This window comes from Chondrus crispus, genomic scaffold, assembly GCF_000350225.1.
Source record: "Chondrus crispus Stackhouse genomic scaffold, scaffold_202, whole genome shotgun sequence".
Classification (NCBI taxonomy): Eukaryota; Rhodophyta; class Florideophyceae; order Gigartinales; family Gigartinaceae; genus Chondrus; species Chondrus crispus.
Window position 1 is genome coordinate 69,645 of NW_005179084.1, and position 19,629 is coordinate 89,273.

Here is a 19,629-nt window from a genome sequence, read left to right on the forward strand (position 1 = left end):
GCCGCACGTTGCGCGCGGGCGTCACGGGCGCCGCACCGCCGCCCGCCTTGCACCCCCTTGCACGAGCGCCGCGCGGGGCGCGGGCGCCCCCGACGCCCCGGAAGCGCGCGGGGGCGGCGGCGCGGAGCACCGCGCGCATCTTGCCGCTGTCTTCCGCGGCCAGTCAGTACGGCTGCGGCAGGCGGCCCCCCGCCCAGCGAAGGCGGTGCTCCCCCGCGCCGTTCGCGCAGGGCGCGCGCTGTATGCCCGCGCGGAGGCCCCGTGGGACGGGCGCTGCCCGCCGCCGCGCGCGCGAAAGGCGCGCACCCAACAAGAGCTCGCCGCCGCGCAACGCGCACCCCGCCGATCCGGCCAGCGCGCGTCCGCTCGCAGAGGGTCTGCCAGGGAGATCCGGCGTTCACCCAATCGCTGCCGTCGCCGGTTGACCAGATCACTCCCGCGCGCAATGCGGGACGTCACCTAGGGCGGCGCCCACAATGGCTTATAAAAAAACAGGGGCAGCCTCCCCACCGTTTCGCACCCCTGCCGCTTGGCCCGTCCCTCTTGCATCGTTACCCCGCATCTCCGCACGCCAGCAATGAACGTAGAAAGCCTTCCCTCGCTGTATGCCCCCCCTAATCACTACGCCCGCCCGTTTCGTTGGACAAACCTTCCTCCACCCCCGCTTGCGTCACAATCGCGAGCGAGGTACCGTTACCCCCAATATAACTTGTTGACAAGTGACAAAAAAGGGGCAGGGCCGTTGACCAAGTTGACACCAACTTGGTCAAGGCCCTGCCCCTTTTTTTCTACTGCCTAACTTTCGGCTGCGCTTGTGCCTGGCACCTCATGTTAAGACACACCCTCAAAAACGGAGCATGTTAAGACACACCCTCAGGGTGTGTCTTAACATGCCCCGTTTTTCTGCAGTTTGCTTTGCTTTGCCCAAAGAGGTGATTTGGCGTGCTATGAGTGGCTCCTACGTTTTAATTTTTGAGTTTAAGAAAAGCAAGGGCTTAAGTATGTGGTTCCGTGAACTCCGATACCCCCCGATCCCCGAGGGAGCGGGTGGCCGTCGGATACTTTATTGCGTCGCGACTACGGCATGCCCTATTGGCTATGTCTTATTACTGTGGTGTGCTGTACTGTCGTCTGGATGTAACCACAAAGAAGCATACGGTATTTGTTAAGAATTTAAAAGTATTCCTGGCAAAACCGGGCAAGGCAAGCAAAAACCAGCCTATTAAGACACACCCTGCACAGCCTGCCCCTCGTCCCCGCACCCACTCTGCATGTGCACTATTGTTCTATACTTGCCTCTATACAAACCTCCGATGCACGACAGCCTACCCGCTTACCGACAACTCCTTGTAGGCCAAACTGTACTGTAACGTCAGGACATTTCGTAGCCCTTACGATAGCCTCATCTCAACGCGAAAGTATACTTTACTACTGCTGCTAAATTGACGTGTTACAGTAGCAGTGTCACCGACGGTGTCGACGCCAACTGCCGCCCTCGTGAAACGAACACGCTCTTGTCTGAAATATCCACTTGCACTCGCAGCCACATCCGCGCCCCAAACATCTTCTTCTGGAGGTCCCCGCACATGCATTTCGCATGCACGTGCCAACGCCATGGGCTCAGGGGCTCTGAAACAGACACTCCGCAACAACTCGCGACCGTGTGCACCATCGCTCACATGAGGCACAGCGCATCCGTCCGTCGTTTTACTGTACTGTGACACGCCCCTTCCCTGCCGTTTTCACACTCCCGCATGCTCACCGTTCACTCAGTACTGTACTTGCAAGTCTTGTGATTGCATTCTTGTCCTTTTCGCCACGGCTCCGCTCGCAGCGTTGATAGATTTTCAACACGATAAAAGCCACTCCCCGTGCAGTCTGTCACCGCTTCTGCTCAGAACTGTGAGCTCCGCTTGTAGCACTTGTCACACGCTTGATGCGTGAGGTGTCCTCCAGTGGGCTGTGTCACTGCTTTTTTGTGCAACTCCATTAAGTTTGCGTGCTGTCGTGGGGCTGAGTGACATCACAAAAATGTATTAATGCACGCAACTGTTTCCGGACACCGCTTCTCGGCGGGCCACGTGAAGTTTGGCTTGGATACAAGGTTGCCACCGGCCAGATCAGCACATGCGGAAGTTCCCCGTCGTGCGATCCCACGGAACAGGACCCTGCGCTGACAAAGAGAAAGCAGAAAACCTCGGGCAGGATGCCCGACTGCCGTTACATATCCGTGGAAGCTACAGCAACTTGTCTTCGCTATCACAACCCATGTCCGACTTGCACGATCGATGTTCATGGACGTACTGTACAGGGAAGGGTCATCATAATGCGTAACTGCACGCTGTGCAATTAGCATACAGTATGCATTACAAGTGTGCGATGGATGCATTCCGCCAGGCGTGCCGTGCATACCCGGTACGGTACAATGCCGCCATGTCCCACATGCAAGTTTTGATTACTTTTTTGTACCCTGCGTGCTCGTACAAAGATCAGCCAGTCATTTTCCGAGATCTTGCTGTGACAGGTCGGCTGCGTACTGCTGTGCGATTGCTACGGTACATGTGTAGCACTTGAACTGTAGTGCCGTGCGTGACGATGAAAGCCTGCAGAACTCTCCTTGGCGCCAGAGAGGGGCGACGGCACCAGTGCCAGGCTTGGTTTTCGCTACGTGTATGTAGTCTGCTGCACTCGCACCGTGTCCACGTGTGCGAAGGGGTTTTTGGCGCCTGTCATACCGATTAGGTCTATTTTGAAGCATATATGTCCTTCTTGCGCTTTCGTCCCATTCGTTGAGATATCGAAGAACCAGTACAGTAACGCTTTCGAAAAAGAGAAAGTTGTTCTTCAAGAAATATATTTTTACGTATGACCTACGAATAGTAGCTACTATCCAGCTGTTTTGAAAAGCAGTCCAATTACTCATAAAATGATTCTTTTCAATGCCAAAAACCTTCTGGCAAAACACGAGTATATTCCCTTCCTTCTTAATTATCGTTTTTTCTGTCGTAAAGAACTGCCTGAAATCTTTATTATTCCCACCTGATCATGAACAAAGAATGCTGTCAACGTCCCCCTCTCAGCGATAGCCATTGGACGATCCTGATCTCCAGCTAGAAGAAGTCGCTATTCGATTTCTCAATCGCATCACGATTCTGTAGAAAAACATTCGCTGTGGTTCTTTATTGTTCACATCTATTATGCGGAAAACGAAAGCACCCTCATCACGCCACGAGTGGGGACACTCTTAACAGCACCAACCCACTTGCACATGGCATTCAAACCAACCGTGAAAGGACAAATTTTCTAAAATGTTTAAATAGTTCTGAAATTTAGGATTTTAAGAACATTTCTGTGAAAAAAAATGAAACTCATCTTTCTGTAATGCGAATTTCTTTGCCGCAGCAATCGCACCAGGCAGTGCCAGCTTCGCGCGAGCGCAGATCAGACCGCCCATCCCGGCGAGACATCATTCGGCCTAACTCTTCAACTCCGCCGCGGCTTGGTACACTGCCTCATCCCCGAATAGCGATGACGAACGAGAAGGGCCTCTTCGAGCGAGTCGGCGACGGCGCGATCCCGGGTACGTTTGTGGGGTTTTCTCTCGGCGCAGCTCGCGCCTATTTGGAGTCGAGAACTATTGCAGATAAGAGCGTTGCCGCCATCGCCTCGGCGAAAAGCGCGAAAGTTCCACCTACGGCAGCTGCGCTTCACGCACTGCGACCAAAAGTAAGTCTAGATGAATTGTTTCATCAGTAACTGCAACCAGCTGTGTTGCCAACATCGCCGATGCTCGCGATGCATATCTCGCCTATCCGTATTTGCAGCGCTTGTCGTCCTCCGCCGCATAGTCTGGGACAAAGAGACATCCATTGCATTTGGCGAAAGATTGTCATTGTGCAGTTGACTAACCCTTGCCATTGCCAACTTTGTTTCGATGTGTTCGCGATTTCTAGCCATTGCCTGCTCTATTTGCGACCACGGCGATATATGGGGTTCTCGGTGGTACATTCACTGGGACAGAAGCGATCGTAGAGTCAATAAGAGGGAAAGAAGACATGTGGAATCGTGTAATCGGGGCGGCAACAGCTGGCTCACTAGTAGGTCTTCGCACAGCGTCAGTCAAGATAAGCGGACTTGCCGCTTTCACCTGCGGTTTCATGACCATGTTTGTGGAGGCCGTTGGCGGCACATGGGGACCTGTTGATGATCCGAGCTTAGAACGAAGAGCAGATATCTATAAAGCGGAGGCATAGCCTGCCCGGGCTTGCGGCGAACACGAAATCAGTGATGTTTTTCCAAACCATGCCTGATACGGCTATGAAGAAGACTTTGGTTCTTACGTGCGATGTAGTCGGGACTCAACCTATCACGTCACAAACGCACGCCTGGTATATGTCCTACCTCTATAGAAGCTGAAGCAGAAGGTCAAATACATAGTTGCCATGTTGTCTCAGGCTCGTTTATAAGAGATCCCGTTTACTCTACTCTTCCGTAGTAAAGGCACGGCCGGGTTTGCCTTTGTCTGTAGTTTCCCGCCCTTGATCTTGCTTCACAAAGGATCAAGGAAAACCCAAACAGTGCGGTGACTACGCTCTGGGGGCTCGGGGCTATCTGCAGCTCCGATCTCTACTCTAAACTTTAGACGCAGTACCCCCGGAAACAAGCACCCAAAGACGAGACCCAATTGAAAAGAGATCCGCGCTAATCCAACAAAGTTAAAGTGATTCTGCAGAACAAAGGCTTAGAACATTCCTCCGCCCATGCCTCCCATTCCGCCACCACCGCCGGCGGCCGCTGCCATAGCCGCCATTTCAGCGCTTTCGTCCTTCGGATTGTCAACGACCATGCACTCTGTTGTTGCCATCAATCCTGCCACTGACGCTGCTTGTTCCAACGCTGTACGCTGTACCTTCGTGGGGTCAATAATTCCAGACTTGACGAGGTCTACATATTCTCCCGTTTGGGCGTTGTATCCGAGCGGGCTCGGTCCGGTGTGGTTCAATAGCCGTTCCACGACAACGGATCCTTCCACACCAGCATTCCGCGCGATAGAGAAACATGGTACTCTCAAGGCCTTGCGAACGATTTCAATGCCGACGTTCTGATCAAAATTTTCGCCCTTCTGATTTGTAAGGGCCTCTCGTGACGCAAGAAGAAGTGCCGTGCCACCTCCTGGTACAATCCCCTCCTCCACAGCTGCACGAGTGGCATTCAATGCGTCCGTGAATCTGTCCTTCCTCTCAGATACTTCCACCTCACTAACACCGCCGACCTTGATCACAGCTACACCGCCGCTGAGCTTGGCAAGGCGCTCATGAATTTTCTCCTTGTCATATTCACTACTTGCGGACTCGATACTATCCCGGAGCATTTCGCATCGATCATCCACGGCTGATCTGTCACCAGATCCGTCCAAGATAATAGTGTCGTCCTTGGTAATTGTGATCTTCTTGGCAGAACCGAGGCCCTCGAGTGTCATGTCCTCCACTTTCATGTCTAGATCACTGCTGACAAGCTGGGCTCCAGTCATGACGGCAATATCTTCGAGGTTAGCTTTGCGGCGATCTCCGAAGCCAGGAGCCTTGACGGCACACACCTTGATGCCAAGGCGGAGTTTGTTGACAACAAGGGTAGCAAGAGCTTCGCTCTCGACGTCTTCTGCAATGATGAGAAGAGGACGCTGAGACTTCATGACACCCTCCAGGATTGGTAGGATTGAGGCGACTGTGGAAACCTTCTTCTCAACACAGAGAATAAAGGCGTTCTCAAACTCTACTTTCTGGGCCTTGGGGTCAGTGACAAAGTAAGGGGAGATGTAGCCACGGTCGAACTTCATACCCTCGACAATTTCTAGTTCATCGCTGACGGTCTTGCCATCAGAAACTGTAATAGTACCCTCGCGGCCCACCTTCTCCATGGCCTCGGCTATAAGCTGACCGACTTGGGCATCGCCATTGGCGGAAATGGTGGCGACCTAAAGATGCACGAAGAAGTAAGGGTAATTGGCACATTGAAATGAAAAGTTAGCAATCGCTTATGAGCTGCTTCTCAAGAAGCGTAGGACTTCGAGAGCGAGAGAGGGCTCTTGCAATCAGAGTAACTATGACTGACTGTTATAGTGTGTCATCTGGAAGGCGCAACAGTCACCAAATCGGCAACTGCTTAAGCGCATCAGAAATTAAAACAAATATCATCATGCAGCAAGAGGCATCAGGAATAGGGACCAACGTACCGAACAAATCTCCTCCTTGGTACTGATGGCTTGAGTCATAGACTTTAACGACTCCAAAACCTTCTCCACGGCGAGATCGATCCCCCGCTTCAGATCCATAGGATTCATTCCTGCGGCGACAGCCTTGATTCCCTCCGAGTAGATGGCCCTAGTCAAGACAGTAGCCGTAGTGGTGCCATCGCCTGCGATATTGTTAGTATCGTTGGCGACGCTACGGACGAGCTGGGCGCCGAGGTTCATGTGCTTGTCCTTAAACTCGATGTTCTTGGCAACGGTGACGCCGTCCTTGGTGATCTGCGGGGGGCCAAAACTCTTCTCGATGACGACGTTGCGGCCCTTCGGGCCGAGCGTGACCTCGACGGCGTCGGCTAGCGAATCGACACCGCGAGCCATCAGGTTGCGAGCCTCGGTCGAGAAGCGCAAGTCCTTGCCCGTGGCCAGGCCGCGCGCCAGGCGCGGGATGTTCCGACGCGCCGAAGCGCGGAGCATTAACGGAAGCATGGCGGACCGATCGAGGCTGGTGAATTGGGCTCAACGTAGGATGGATCGGGAATGTGCTGAGTCGGCTGGGGAAGAGAGGCGGCCAAGGTACAGTGCAGGCTTAATAACTGGGGCTAAAAGGCCTGATCAGAAATTCTTTCCGACGTCGAAGGCGACGGGATCAAGTCACCGTCGGCGACCTGGTGAGATCTGAGGCCCGTTGTGATTGGTGAATTCTGGACAGTATGAATGAGCCTGCATCATCGAGCACGACATCCTATTCCTCCAGAAGCGTCTGCTGCACAATCCTACCAATCACATCAACCCGTCTGAAATGGGGTTACTGTAATGGGTCTTGTGTAAGTTCTCTCCTGGTGTGATAAACGTCAATCTGCCCTCAGTGCGCGCCAGCTGCCCTCCGGGCGAGGCAGATGATACAACCTCCCATCGCTGCTCACCGCCATCTACCCTTCGAAGGGTACGCTCACACTTCCACGAAAGCCAACAGCAATCCCTTCGCCCTGCCGAATGAATGGAGGATGTTCCCCGCCGACTGAGCGGCGCGTACGGTTCCGAAGGCGGTGATCTGCGCAAGCGCACACGCACTGTCACTGAGCAGTCTTGGCAAGGCTACCTCAAAAACTGCGGCAATTGGATTGGGAAGCGGGCCCTCTCCAACGCACGTGGTCGCGTCCTCGTGGACCTCCCCACCCGTGTCATCGCCGAGCGATTTCGCACCTCCCAGGGGGAGCAGTTTATGCTATGGACCACGCGCGTTCGCACCGCAGATGCCATAGACGAAGCGCAGGACGAATGGTCAAGACCGGAGCTTGCAGAATTCGGCGCACTTGTCGCAGACGGTTCGTTCTCCGTCGGTGCAGAGGTCTTTCAAGGGGAGCCTATTTCCGTCGACCAGTCGCTGCTAGATGACAGCAATCGCGTCCGCACGACTCACGCTTTCGACTGGGAGGGCTGCCTATCCGGTATCGTCGCCAGCAGGGAACGCAAACTGCCCGAGGAAGATTTTGACGCAAACGGCAATAGAATCAGCACCAACGCGAAGATGGGCCTCGGGTTCGTCGAACCTGTCGCCTGGCGCAGTCCGAAAGTCCTCTTTGACTACACGCTCGGGCAGTGGGAGGGGCGCGGCGTGTCGGTCGATGCGCGTACGGGTGAGACACACAACCTATCTTCGCGTTTCAAGATCATGCCGGCGGAGGATGATCGCATCGCGGAAAGCTCGGTGATTCGCATCGCAGGCGGCGGGCCGTCGCGAGTTTTTGACGCAGAGGGGAGGCGCGATGAGAATCTGCTCATTTATGCGGAGGCTAACGTGCACAAGTGCTTGTTGCCGGGCGGCATTTCTGTTTCTTCCCCGATAAGGATTCGGAGCGGACGACCATTCGCTCTGGAGACTGCGTTTTTGGTGAGACCTGACTCGCGAAAGAGGGTCATTCGTTTGTACAATAGAGACTGTTACTGGGTTAATACCCTTTTTATCAACGAGCGCAGAATTGGCTAGTGCCTGAGGCTGTCGACTGATGATGCAATACTTTGCAGGATATTCCAGCTAACAGAGCAGTGTTTATAAAGTACCAAATCCTGATCTCGTCATCATGTAACGTTCCATCTCTGTGCTTGTTGACAAATAACGTCTGCCAATTAGCAATGCTTTAGAATATGCCATTCAAAGTAGTGCCAGCATGCTACACACCCCAGGAACTTGTGCAGTCGTCATCAGGACGTACAGTCGTCGGCCATGGCGAATCGCCAGGGACATAGACCATACTGTGCACGACACGTGCCGACAGCTACAGTACTCTAGCTAGAGGACAAGGAAAATCACGCGTCCTCTTCTGGGGGGCATTCCGGTCAGGCTCGCAAGGACCCGTACTTGGACGTTTGGGATGATATCTCGATAGAATCATGGGGCAGGGCACGAAGAAGGGGCGATGTCGAGGGGGAAGGGAGTTGGTCGCACGGGAGAACCGAACTGGTGGCGTCGGGAATGATGCGTTTGGCACACTTTCGTTGAAAGTGCTTCGCGTTCGTTTCATAATTGACCTTTTTTGTGATTTGAAGCTCCTTCGGGGCTCGTTGCGGGCAAGAAACTGCCGTTTTGATTGGTAAATTCAATGATTTTCGCTGTCCTGAATACCGTGTAGAAACCGCCCAGAAGGGTCTACCCAGGGTACTGTATGTATTGATTATGAAGCAAGTCCTCCCCTCCGTCGGCGGTGGCGTAAGTTTTTCCTGCGCGGATGCCCTTCGACCTGGCAAATACATTCTACTCACCAGGCACAGTAAGCTGTGTGTACGCCGAGTCCGAAAGGGATTGCCTTCACAAGACATTGCTCATCGGCCCCGCTCGTGGAGAAGGAGCAAGAAATATGTCACAAAACGAGAAGGCCAAGGGCACGACCCTGCCCGGTTCACTCCGCAACTTTTTAACCGTAACGGAGTCAGATGGTGCCCCGCGCACCGGTCTCGTGGAACCTTCCCCATTACTCAGCCGCATAAAAGAGTTTTTGCCTCACATGGCGGCCGCAAATGAGGCTCTTGAGCACGCAGCCCCCGAGCAGAGTGCTGTCGAGGTAGAGAAAGTAGTGGGGCAGGCAGCAGGGGAGCGTAGCGAACAGAAATCTGGTCCAGTTGTAGACATGGACTTGTACGTTGATGAAAGCATGGGAAAGCTCGTTGGAACCACGTTCGAGGCCGAAGAAGATTCGGAGGATGACGCAGAAAATTCATTTGACGACCAGAAATCTGCACCGGCCCCGCCGCTTATTGAGGTGATTACGGAAGAGTCTAAAGATGCTTCGAAAAGGAAAGACCGCGCTGAGCGGGAAAAGGAGACATCCCCTTAGTGTGATGTGAAGTGTAGTCACTGTTCTATTCGAACTTTACCGCAGGACACCGTTATTTACCTCGTGGCTGCCTTGTCGTTATAATACATTCAGGTCGAAGTCACTCCAGCCTGGACCCCAGATCTTAACAACTCCGTCGCCCCCGCATGATATCAAACTTCGATCCGTTAAGGCTAAACCATGTGTTCCGTATGATCCTACGAATCCTCCTAAACCATTGCCACTCCAGTAGTGTCTAGTCGGTTTGTGGGCAGCCTGGAGAACGTCAAGCTGTAACAGCGTTCTTGAGTCCCACAGCTTGATTTCTCCATTGACACTGCCAGAGACAAGCGCTCGCCCTCTCGGCATCTCAAGTGCGAGACACGTTACTTCATCGCTGTGTGCAGGAAGCTCCGCCACACAAGTCCTCGTTCGGATATCCACGACCGATATCGACCCGTCAAGACCACCCGTGACTACCCGCATGCGATCCTCTAACAAAGTAAGACACCGAGCCTCGAGCTGATGATTCACCGCCGCACTCCAAGTGGCATGGAAGCCGTAATTAGGTTCTCTCGTGTCGAAGATACGGAGCGAGTGGCCTACCGATGGCGGTGCCGTAGGATCACCCACCACAGCTATAGTATGGCGTTCGTCTAAAAAGTCACCCGCACCCGCTGCTCTGTTATCAAATGCCTGGATGTTCTTCGCTCGACTGCCCCTTGATCCACGACCTCCCCGCGAATTGTACAAATCTGGGTCATCCCAAATCGTAACATGACCGGAAGAATAAACAGCAAGCATCGTATTGCCATACGCGGAAAAGCACAAATCCGATACTCGTCCATAGTTGTCTTCACGGAATGAGGCCAAGGATATTGGATCTGCGAAATCCCACAATCTCACCACTCCATCTGTGCCACCAGATGCAAACCTTCGGCGCATCGGGTGTGATGCTAGGGTTGTTGCGTGTACTTGGTGTCTCCATATTGCCTTTCTAGCAGCACCGTTCACAGCCGTCCGTGCTCGACGGCTTTTGCCGAACTCATTTGCGTGTAGCTCTAAAGGAACGTAGGGACCTTCCCCAAACCCGTCATAGCTACTCAAGAATGAGTCTTCTTCCTCTCGATTTTCCTCTGAGTTTTCAAGATCTCTGTCTCTGGCGAGCGCCTTTAGCCTCTCATCTTCTTCCGCCTCAGGGCGGCGACCTCGCTTCGATAAATAATGGCTCCTGAATCCCGCTGGCATCGTCGTATAAGAAGAAGGGACAATTTCCTGAATGCCCTTTGGTGTTGCCACAATTACTGCCGGCGGATCAGTTGCGCTCACACAGAGTGTCCGAAACAGCGCTTTGTCCTCTCTATAGAGAGATGCATGTCTTCCCCGTCCAGACCACGGGCCTTCCGCAGAAGCGGAGAAACGAACGGGGTAGGCACCGAACAAGGAATCTGCAGATGTCGTATCAAACAGTTTAAGCCCCTCTTTGGCAACACTTTGAACCCTCTCTCCTCGTTTCTCTCGCCGACGTCTACGCCGTCGCCCCCCATCTTTTTGTTCAGCGGCTTCGATTGCCGCGCGAGAGGCAGCAGCCGCCATCTCGGCGGCTGCAACAGTCGCTGCTTCAGACAGAGATGGTGCGTATTCTGGGAGACATCCTAGAGTCGACCACAAGTCTACAAACGCACCAGCTGCTTCGTCCGGATGAGCCTTCGTGCTCGGATTTACCTCTAGCCCGAATCTCCGTAGTGGTGTCCACTGTGCGATCGCGTCTTCCGCAATTTGCTCTAATGCCTCTGCGGCACGAATAAGGCGAAAAGATCGATCACTTGATTCGGACTGCCATATGAGGTCGCTATTCCTTGACTTCTTCTTGCTGTCCTCAGCGATCGACCGGGCAAATTCCACTGCTTGCGCGGCGAGATGTGCAGCCAAATATGCCGCGCACGCTGCCGCGAGGGTGGAGCTAAGCGCAGGATGAATGCGAATCACGGCGTAAGGATCGTCGGCATTGACAGAGAGAGTAGGGGACGAGAGGGATTCATCTATAACTGCGGTTGTTGATGCTGCGGATACCCCCGCCATTGATAGGGAGGGTACTTTTCGAAAGCGTCGTATATGCACTAAACCTTTCGAAATTCCAAGGATTGCAGGATTACTTGCGACATGTCGTAAAGCCTCCACAGATATCAGGTCAGGTGCTAGCGAACTGCAACAGGATGTCATTGACGAGCTATCTTCAAACTCACGATCTGCTGGAAGCTCATCCGTTGAGTTGGATACTTGCCATGATAATTCACAGCCCCGCAATGCATACAGCAGCCCCGGCCAATCTCCGCGAAGGAACGCAAAAGCAAACCTGAGAGCAAGCACTGCCCCTTTAAACTCAAGCAAAAGTCGCTTGAAGAGAGCGCTGCGAGAAGACTCGGTCTTTTCAACCAGAAGTACAGCGGCTCGATATTTGCGTAATAACTCAGACAGCCTTTGACTCGAATACGTAGGGTGATGCATAAGAGATAAAGCACCTTGAACGTGGAAGAGACCTCGGGACACCGCCACACGTAGACAGCTTCGCTGAGCCCCTTGGACAACACGACACAGACTAGAGCTGACTTTGTCACCTTGTCGCAGGGCTTCTAGTGCAGCACATGTGGCTGCCATTCCCGCATCAACTTCGTCCTCTTTGGTGAGCTCAAAGGTTGCGTGCTCCACGGCACGCATAGTTATCTTCGCACCTATTGGACTTTCGATGAGATCCTGAATATCACGCAAAAGCAACTCATGCAATGTCTTCTCCGTCGCTCCCGATCGTACGGCACCTGCTAGGCATACTGCTCTCCCCACCAGAGTATCTACAGCCGCCAAAAGCGCTGGATTCTGAAGGGTATCCACCTCAGCAGCAGAAGAACGGGGCCTGTCTGCACTTGCACTTGATCTCATCATTTCGAAATTGATAAAAAGGGCTGCCACGGGGCTGCCATCGCCTATCAACGCACGACATGCCTTTGCACGACATTTTTCCACTTCCGCCTTGGCGATGAGAGTACCAATTATGGGTGGCCGATTCACTATTGCTAGGACATGAGACAAAGAATGAACTACGCTGGGCAGTGATCCTGTAAGTATCCGGTCAGTGTCTGTTAACCTCATGGCTGGCGGGGGATATGTCGCATCACCTGCGGTCTTAAGAGCATCCTCATGTTTCCCGGAGAGCCACAGAGCTATGCTCTTCTTGTGATCGTCTCCACTAGCGCTGCTCGATTCGACAATATGCTCCAAAGTTTGTTGAACATAGTCATGTTCATCAGTTCCAAGTATTCGAGACAAAAACAAAGCCAGCTGGTCATCTTTGATCCGACTTCGAACTAAACTGAGAGCACCGCGCACATCATTGGCTAATATGAAAAATGCAACAGCAAGCTCTAAGCGATGCTTCGATACCAACACGTAAGCATTCTTTCCAGCGGCAAGTCGATTTTCACTAAGAGCAAAATTCCGACGAAGAAAATGTGACATTCGTGTGTTCTGCTGACTTCTATATAGAGCAGAAAGTGCCGTGCGACGTCCAAGGGCAACGTACCAAAGAGCAGCATCATCTGCGTTTCTGTTAGAGTTAAAATCCGATCGAGCGATACGCTCCGCCAAATTCTTACAGCCTGAGCTAGAGCTAACCCACCAGCCAGCACCAAGGTTCTTTGCCTTCTCCCACATCTTCCGCTTTCCCGCAACATAATCGTCGCCCGGTTTTAACGGCGGCAGGAAATGGTCCATCAATGCGTCCGAAGACGACGAATGTACCGCACTCGCGACTACTGGAAGAGGGACGAGGACAGTATCAGAGACTTCCAGATGGCTAGCGGCCATGAGCGCATACTTTGCTCCTGAAGAATCCAGAGACCTGAAAGTTTGGCGCAAAGAGGAAGACGCTCGCGCGATTGCGGCTAGAACCCCCTGTTCGGAGCGAGTCATTCCAGCAAGTGAGACAATCTTCAGTCGAGTCGCTAACTTTTCAAGTTCATCCCTACCACTGTCAACGGCTTCGTTTTCACTTGACTTCTCGTTGTCCTCATTTCTGCCACCAAACGATGAGGAAATTTTTGCATCGGACTTTGCCATGAGGCGGGCAAACAGACTTTTCGCGTCTGTTTTCATCTGAAATGGAGACATTGCGGTTTCTAGCTGGTGCCCTTGCATCGTTGGGGTGTCCCGGGGTGCATCTTCTTTGTCTGACATGAGCATCGATAATGACGGGGGAGGTGGTATTAGGCCCCTACCAGCACCATAAGAAGACTCCGATGCTTTCCGTTTTGTCACCGTCGCAACGAAGTTGTGCAACTCGTCCAATCCAGCCAGGACTTGCCATGCTCGCCCGCCTGTAAGTAACTGCGAAAATACAGCTTTCGATGGAGAATATCCAGCAGCTCCGGACATGAAGCTCAGCGGGTGAGAATCAGGTTTTGTCGTAGCCAGAACAGAAACCCCTCTCCCATTCGTTGCAACAAGCACTCCTTTTCCAATATGCCTCAGTGCGTGTTTTTGCAGCGCAAGCCGGTCATGTAGAATCTCTCCTTGTTGCAAGCACTCCCACGGAGCACCTAGCACTCGTCGATACCGATCAAAGCCACCGTCTCGCTTTAAAACGGTTACAGAAAAGTTTCCGTCGTGGTCATATCCAATTGATGCTCCGCAGTCAGCCGATGTTATCGCGTCGCATGGTACGTCCGGACTGACAGAGGGTTGTCGGTGACCCTTAGCCTTTTGTCCGTTTATATCTAGTTCGATATGCCATGACGTGTTGTCTGACGAACCGCGTGCCCAAACCCTTGTTCTTCCGTCCGCCTGCATCACAAGAATGCGAGATCCACCTCGAATCACTTCAACTTTTTCCACTGGTAAACCATCTTCGTCGCCGCAACGCAAATGATACAATTCCCGCAGCCAAATGACACCCTCGTCTGACTCTTCATCTTCACTATCGTCACCATCACTCTCGCCAGCATCCATCTCCGATTCTGTCACGCTGTACACATGCGCAGAACCATCTTTGCCACCGGTTACGAAAATCTGACGGCTTAGGCTTGCTAGTTCATTCGTCGACGCGCATGTAACAAACTCACTACGGCCCCCGATAAATCTCAGAACACTCGGCTCCATGACAATCTCTTCTTTCCGCCGACGCGCGACACGCCACACACATAGACGACCCTCATCTCGGACACCGATGAGAGCACAGCGAGCACTGCTGACAGGGTCAGAAATTGACTTACCAAGGGGCATTGCGATGAGTTGACCTACGGTATCGCTTTGCCCTCTACCGCGTGGATGGCAAACGGCGACCTGCTTGGCAATCTGAATATCATGTGCAGAAGCGTTCTCCTTCTTATTCACAAAGTTTACAAACTGAAAAAGTCGCAGGGAACCGAGAGCCGAATCACATGTGAACACCCCGACTTCCCAGAGATTTGGTGATGCCACTCGGGCGGGTGCAAAAGCCACCGCTGTATGGGGTCCCGGTAGGGCGGCAACCGCGGTGAGGGGCTCCCATGCACCTGTAGCGACAGTGGTTCGCCAAAAGACCACATCGCCATTCTGTCCACGACTTGCTAGCCATCCACCACTTGAAATAGCATGATTCGAAGTCTGCTCGCTTGTGACTAGGTCGACCACATCTGAAGAATGTCCCACCCCTATGCGTGCCCGACAAACCGCGGGCATATTCAATGTAGGGCAAATATCGTATCGAGCAAGGTATGGAAGGCCGTTTCGCACTGCAAGAACAAACACTGCGACCAAGTTGGGCGGTTCAGGGGGTTCTGGACTCCGTAATCTTCGCTCACCGTTAGAAATAGCGTATGACTTGACAAGGCCAATCTTGTATGTTGACGCCGTGGTGAGGGGAATTGGAGCTACCGCCTTCATTGCCGCTACAGAAACGTCTCGCAGTGGAAGCTCTGGGGGTTTCAAGTCATCGTTCTGCTCGTCATCTGTGCCAAGATAGGGGTCGCCTGTACCTGGTTCAATTCGTGTAAACTCAGCCCTCGGGCGATCATCCAGGCCCCGTACCCGCCATGCGCACGCATTTCCGCCCGCCACACGAATGATCCAGTGGTAACAACGGCTTGGCTTTGGAGCAGTACCCTCGGCCAGGAGGGGGTGTGCCGCCGTTGTCGCTTGAGCATCGCCTTCATCGTCAGCTACACCACCACCACCACCCCAACTAAGAAACGTGGCTCCCGCTCGCGGCGTTCGTTCAACATGTGGACTTCGGGCAATTTCTTCAATCCAAGAGTCTGCGCCTGATGCCAACTTTGTGTTCCCCGGTATGCTGACACGGTGGCGTTTGCTCGATGCCCTGACCCACAGGCGAAGAGTTCCATCGCGATCTGCCGTCATCAAGGCAGGGTTACCTCCTCCCCTCCTTTTCCAGTCCATCGTGGAGATGCCGGAACGGCCGTGAACAATTTCTGCGCATGGTAGCTTTTCTGTGGGTAAGATAGGACGACCAATTGGCAAGGCCCAAACGTAGGATACACGACTATACAAGCCGGACGCGGCAATAAACATGGCGTTTGGAGATATAGAGCCGATCGAGAGTGGCTGAGATGGAATTTCAGTGGACGGTATGGTGCAAGCATCGCAGTACTTGACGGGCATGTAAGAAGTGTCCAACGACCACACTATGATGGAGTCAGCGATGACACATAGGCGGTCACCATCGGCATTCCAAGAAAGAGAAACGACAGATTCCTTGACGCCACGCTCTTCCAGATCCAACACCGTCTCGACGAAGTTCTCAGTATAAACGTTATCAGCTTCCTTGGCTCTGTCCGACCAGCCATCGAAGACGACGACGAGGTTTCCGTAAGCAACTGCAATCGCGCCATCGCGCTCTCGAAAAGCCAAAGCTGTAACCTTCGCGGAAAGGTTTGCCCTTGGACATCTCAATCTGCGTAGTGCATCTAGATCTGTTCCACGAGCAATGACGAGCTCCTCGGCGGCTGCGTATGCGACGAGTAAAACGCCTCGGAACAGTAAGACATCAAGTCCTGCCGGGTGCGGAGAGACCGGTGGACACGCATTTTGCAGGACATGAAGTCCAGACGGCGGCGGACGCAAGGCTCGAGCAAAGTGCTCTGAGTCAGCGTGTTCATCGCGGCCGGCGAAGTTGGATGGGTATGGTGTGGGACACACTTGTTGTGACATAGTGATTGCTTTGATTCACACATCGGACATGATGCGCTACTTGTCGTTCAGGAATGTCAAACAGACTGCAAGGGATCTAAGCAATGAGGAGGTGCGTTCAACTCAACTGTTCTTTCGCGGTCCGAATACCTTGCATGGCGTCCGTTGCTGTTCTTCTCGCAAACGTGTGCTGATGAATCGTGCCAAGGCTTTGAACGACTGCCTCTTTCATGTTTCTTCGACTAAGTCGTGGACACGTGTAATAGTACAGTACATTACTGCCGTGTTTACAATCTAGGCCTACAGTATTCAGCAACCCTCCTTATTATTATGGTGATAAAATAGCGCATCCGCGCCTCACGGTACCCTTCTCACTGGCTCAATGTGGGACGCATAAGAAGTTATGATAAATATGCGAATGCAGTCCAATCGGTGGCACTCATTGTACACAATACAGAGCGTACCTCCTCAATAGTGCAGTTGTGAGCAGTGCGAACCGTCAAAAGCCCTTTTTAATTAACGAAAATCGCAACTAAATATGCGAATATCTAGTGTCTGAGAGACGATTATTTGTCCTCAATTGAGGGTGTGTCTTAACAGGCTGGATTTTGCTTGCCTTGCCCGGTTTTGCCAGGATACTTTTAAATTCTTAACAGATACCGTATGCTTCTCAAGCCCTTGCTTTTCATAAACTCAAAAATTAAAACGTAAGGGCCAATCATAGCACGCCACATCACCTCTTTGGGCAAAGCAAAGCAAACTGCAGAAAAACAGGGCATGTTAAGACACACCCTCAGGGTGTGTCTTAACATGCCCCGTTTTTGAGAACGGGATTATACTCAATTGAGACCAACTATTTTAGTTCTTAGTCCAACGAAACGAAGTATTTTAATCAGTGTTCTAAAGACAGGTGAGCCTCATAGCAGTCCCGCCCTGTCTTCGTATGGCAGAAGAAGCGCTCAAGGCCTCTTCTGTCACGGCAAAAGCCGCAAATATAGGAGGATTTGTACTTTGTACAAACGCGACAACGGCCTTGCGCGGTATGACCGGCAAGCTCTCCATTCACAGAGCGACGTCGTTTCGTTGGCGTCAGGAGGGTTCCCCGCCCACTGAACGGGGAAATCTCCACAGGCTCTTCAGGAGGTGAGGAACGACGCGCAAGCTGATCGAAGGAGTTGTCAATCAGCTCTTCGGCCAACTTCTCATAAAAATGAGCCTGACTCAAGCCAATTTGAAATCCCATTCCAGCCTTGTAAAGCTTCCATGCGTCAACTATACAGAACCCAAGAATGCCCATGTTAACCCGCTTGTCCAAGTCGCGAACGCGGATTTTGCGTTCAAACTGCAAATCGTCCTGACGACATCGGTTGTGCTAGTCAATGGCTGCGCTTTAAGCATAATACTTTTCCACTACTTTCGGTTGCTCTACTTCTATATTCACTCGCCGGTGTCCCGAAACTGTCTGATTCCAGCGGTATCTGCTGTATGTCACATCAAGACCAGTAGAACCTGATATTGAGATGAAATAGCGTCTATTACGGTCCACTCACACCAAAGCAAGTATCTCACCGTGTCCACCGTCAAGATCGCTGACCGTAATAATACGCTGGCCTCGACCAGTCAGCTCTCGCTCACTTAGGAACTTCATAAGGAACCCTCGTGTTACGGTCTTCACGACGCTGCTAAAGTGTAGACCGAGATTTAGCAGCGTCACAAAGGGCTGTACGGAAGCGAGGTATCAGTCCGCACACACGGTCCTTTTTGTTCCTTGCCACGGCTCAACCAACCGTCCCAAAACTTTTTGTGCCGTGATTTGCGGTTCATTCGTACGCTCTTCCGCTTTCATCATCAGCCGTCGAGACAACTTCGAGCCTCCATATAATTCCTGTTGTGCCACACGCAATGGTTTGCACCTCACAACCATCTTCCGGTTTTCTATCAATGCTCACGTAATGCGGCAACCCCATGTCTATCCATGCGCCACCAATCCCGTACCAGCGAATCATTGACTCATCAACACAAAGCCTCTCAGACGTTGTTACATGTCTTTAGTGCAGTGTACTTCCACACCGCCGACGAGGGCGTAAATCTTGCTGTAGAAAACGCGACGCAACGCACATTCACCACCAGGGTGTTCGAGTCCCTCTGTCCGTGTAACACAGAGAGTCAACTCAGGGGAGTCGACGCGGTACCGCGGGTTGATCGCGGTGTGCTCGTAGGGGTGCACTCCAGCGGAAGTGCGCTAGAAAGAGTAAACAACAAGAAGAAGAAAGAAGAACGAAGGAGAAAGATAGTGTAGAAATGTAGAAAATAGCGGAAAAAGTAAAGGAAAAACAAGAAAAAGGATGACGACGAAGGGTGCAGGTACCAGACTTAGCCAACTAGATAGGAGCCGTAGAGGATCCTACCAGAGATGCGGTCCGATCACCTGATGCCTCTTTACTGTAGCGCCTTCCGATACTCGACCTATATAGGCCGAGCGCCGTCGCCGGCGTCGGTTATTAAATGGGTAATTAATAATTAATTATCGTCAATAGAATTGCCACTTGGCATTAGACGCTAATTAGCGTAGAAACTTGTGGGCACCACGTATGTATACGTGTCGTACACGTGTTATACACGTATCATATACGTGTCATACGATTTTCATACACGTGTGGCCACATGTGGTACACGTGGGGTACGTTCCCAAGTGTGCGCGCACAGTACACGTGTGGTATCATCCAAAGTGTACGCGTGCACTTTGGATGAGCACACGTGTGACACACGTGTCAAAGGCGGGGAGCGCGGCCCCACGACGGCGGTGACCAGGCGTACAGTACAGGGTCACTGCACTACAATGTCGTCGTCTGTGGTCATTGCAGGCCTCCACAAAATCATTTCTCAAAGCCC

At 52.5% G+C, this 19,629-nt stretch overlaps 4 protein-coding genes; 1 reads left to right on the top strand and 3 right to left on the bottom strand.

Moving 5' to 3' along the window:
- Positions 1 to 2,023: 2,023 nt before the first annotated feature.
- CHC_T00003837001 (hypothetical protein) lies at positions 2,024 to 2,410 on the bottom strand. The gene has a single exon (XM_005715266.1). The coding sequence runs from the start codon at positions 2,408 to 2,410 to the stop codon at positions 2,024 to 2,026; it is 387 nt and encodes a 128-aa protein (XP_005715323.1).
- Positions 2,411 to 3,381: 971 nt separating this feature from the next.
- CHC_T00003838001 (hypothetical protein) lies at positions 3,382 to 4,650 on the top strand. XM_005715267.1 is given in 3 exon segments: positions 3,382 to 3,726; positions 3,954 to 4,253; positions 4,254 to 4,650. The coding sequence occupies 2 exon segments, from the start codon at positions 3,382 to 3,384 to the stop codon at positions 4,251 to 4,253; spliced, it is 645 nt and encodes a 214-aa protein (XP_005715324.1). The 3' UTR covers positions 4,254 to 4,650.
- Positions 4,651 to 4,741: 91 nt separating this feature from the next.
- CHC_T00008986001 (Chaperonine 60) lies at positions 4,742 to 6,733 on the bottom strand. The gene is made up of 2 exons (XM_005715268.1): positions 6,233 to 6,733; positions 4,742 to 5,974 (listed from the first exon to the last, which is right to left on the bottom strand). The coding sequence occupies exons 1-2, from the start codon at positions 6,731 to 6,733 to the stop codon at positions 4,742 to 4,744; spliced, it is 1,734 nt and encodes a 577-aa protein (XP_005715325.1).
- A 2,850-nt stretch (positions 6,734 to 9,583) lies between these two features.
- Positions 9,584 to 16,758, bottom strand: CHC_T00003839001 (hypothetical protein). XM_005715269.1 is given in 2 exon segments: positions 9,584 to 9,657; positions 9,658 to 16,758. 1 exon segment carries the CDS (start codon positions 16,756 to 16,758, stop codon positions 9,658 to 9,660), a length of 7,101 nt encoding a protein of 2,366 aa, XP_005715326.1. The 3' UTR covers positions 9,584 to 9,657.
- Positions 16,759 to 19,629: the final 2,871 nt, after the last annotated feature.

Bases quoted from the DNA above. Each gene is read 5' to 3' on its own strand.
- CHC_T00003837001 (XM_005715266.1), bottom strand. From the start codon at position 2,410: ATGCACGGCACGCCTGGCGGAATGCATCCATCGCACACTTGTAATGCA.
- CHC_T00003838001 (XM_005715267.1), top strand. From the start codon at position 3,382: ATGCGAATTTCTTTGCCGCAGCAATCGCACCAGGCAGTGCCAGCTTCG. The intron at 3,727-3,953 runs GTAAGTCTAGAT...CGCGATTTCTAG, and splicing joins TTCACGCACTGCGACCAAAA to CCATTGCCTGCTCTATTTGC.
- CHC_T00008986001 (XM_005715268.1), bottom strand. From the start codon at position 6,733: ATGCTTCCGTTAATGCTCCGCGCTTCGGCGCGTCGGAACATCCCGCGC. The intron at 5,975-6,232 runs GTACGTTGGTCC...GTGCATCTTTAG, and splicing joins CCAAGGAGGAGATTTGTTCG to GTCGCCACCATTTCCGCCAA.
- CHC_T00003839001 (XM_005715269.1), bottom strand. From the start codon at position 16,758: ATGTCACAACAAGTGTGTCCCACACCATACCCATCCAACTTCGCCGGC.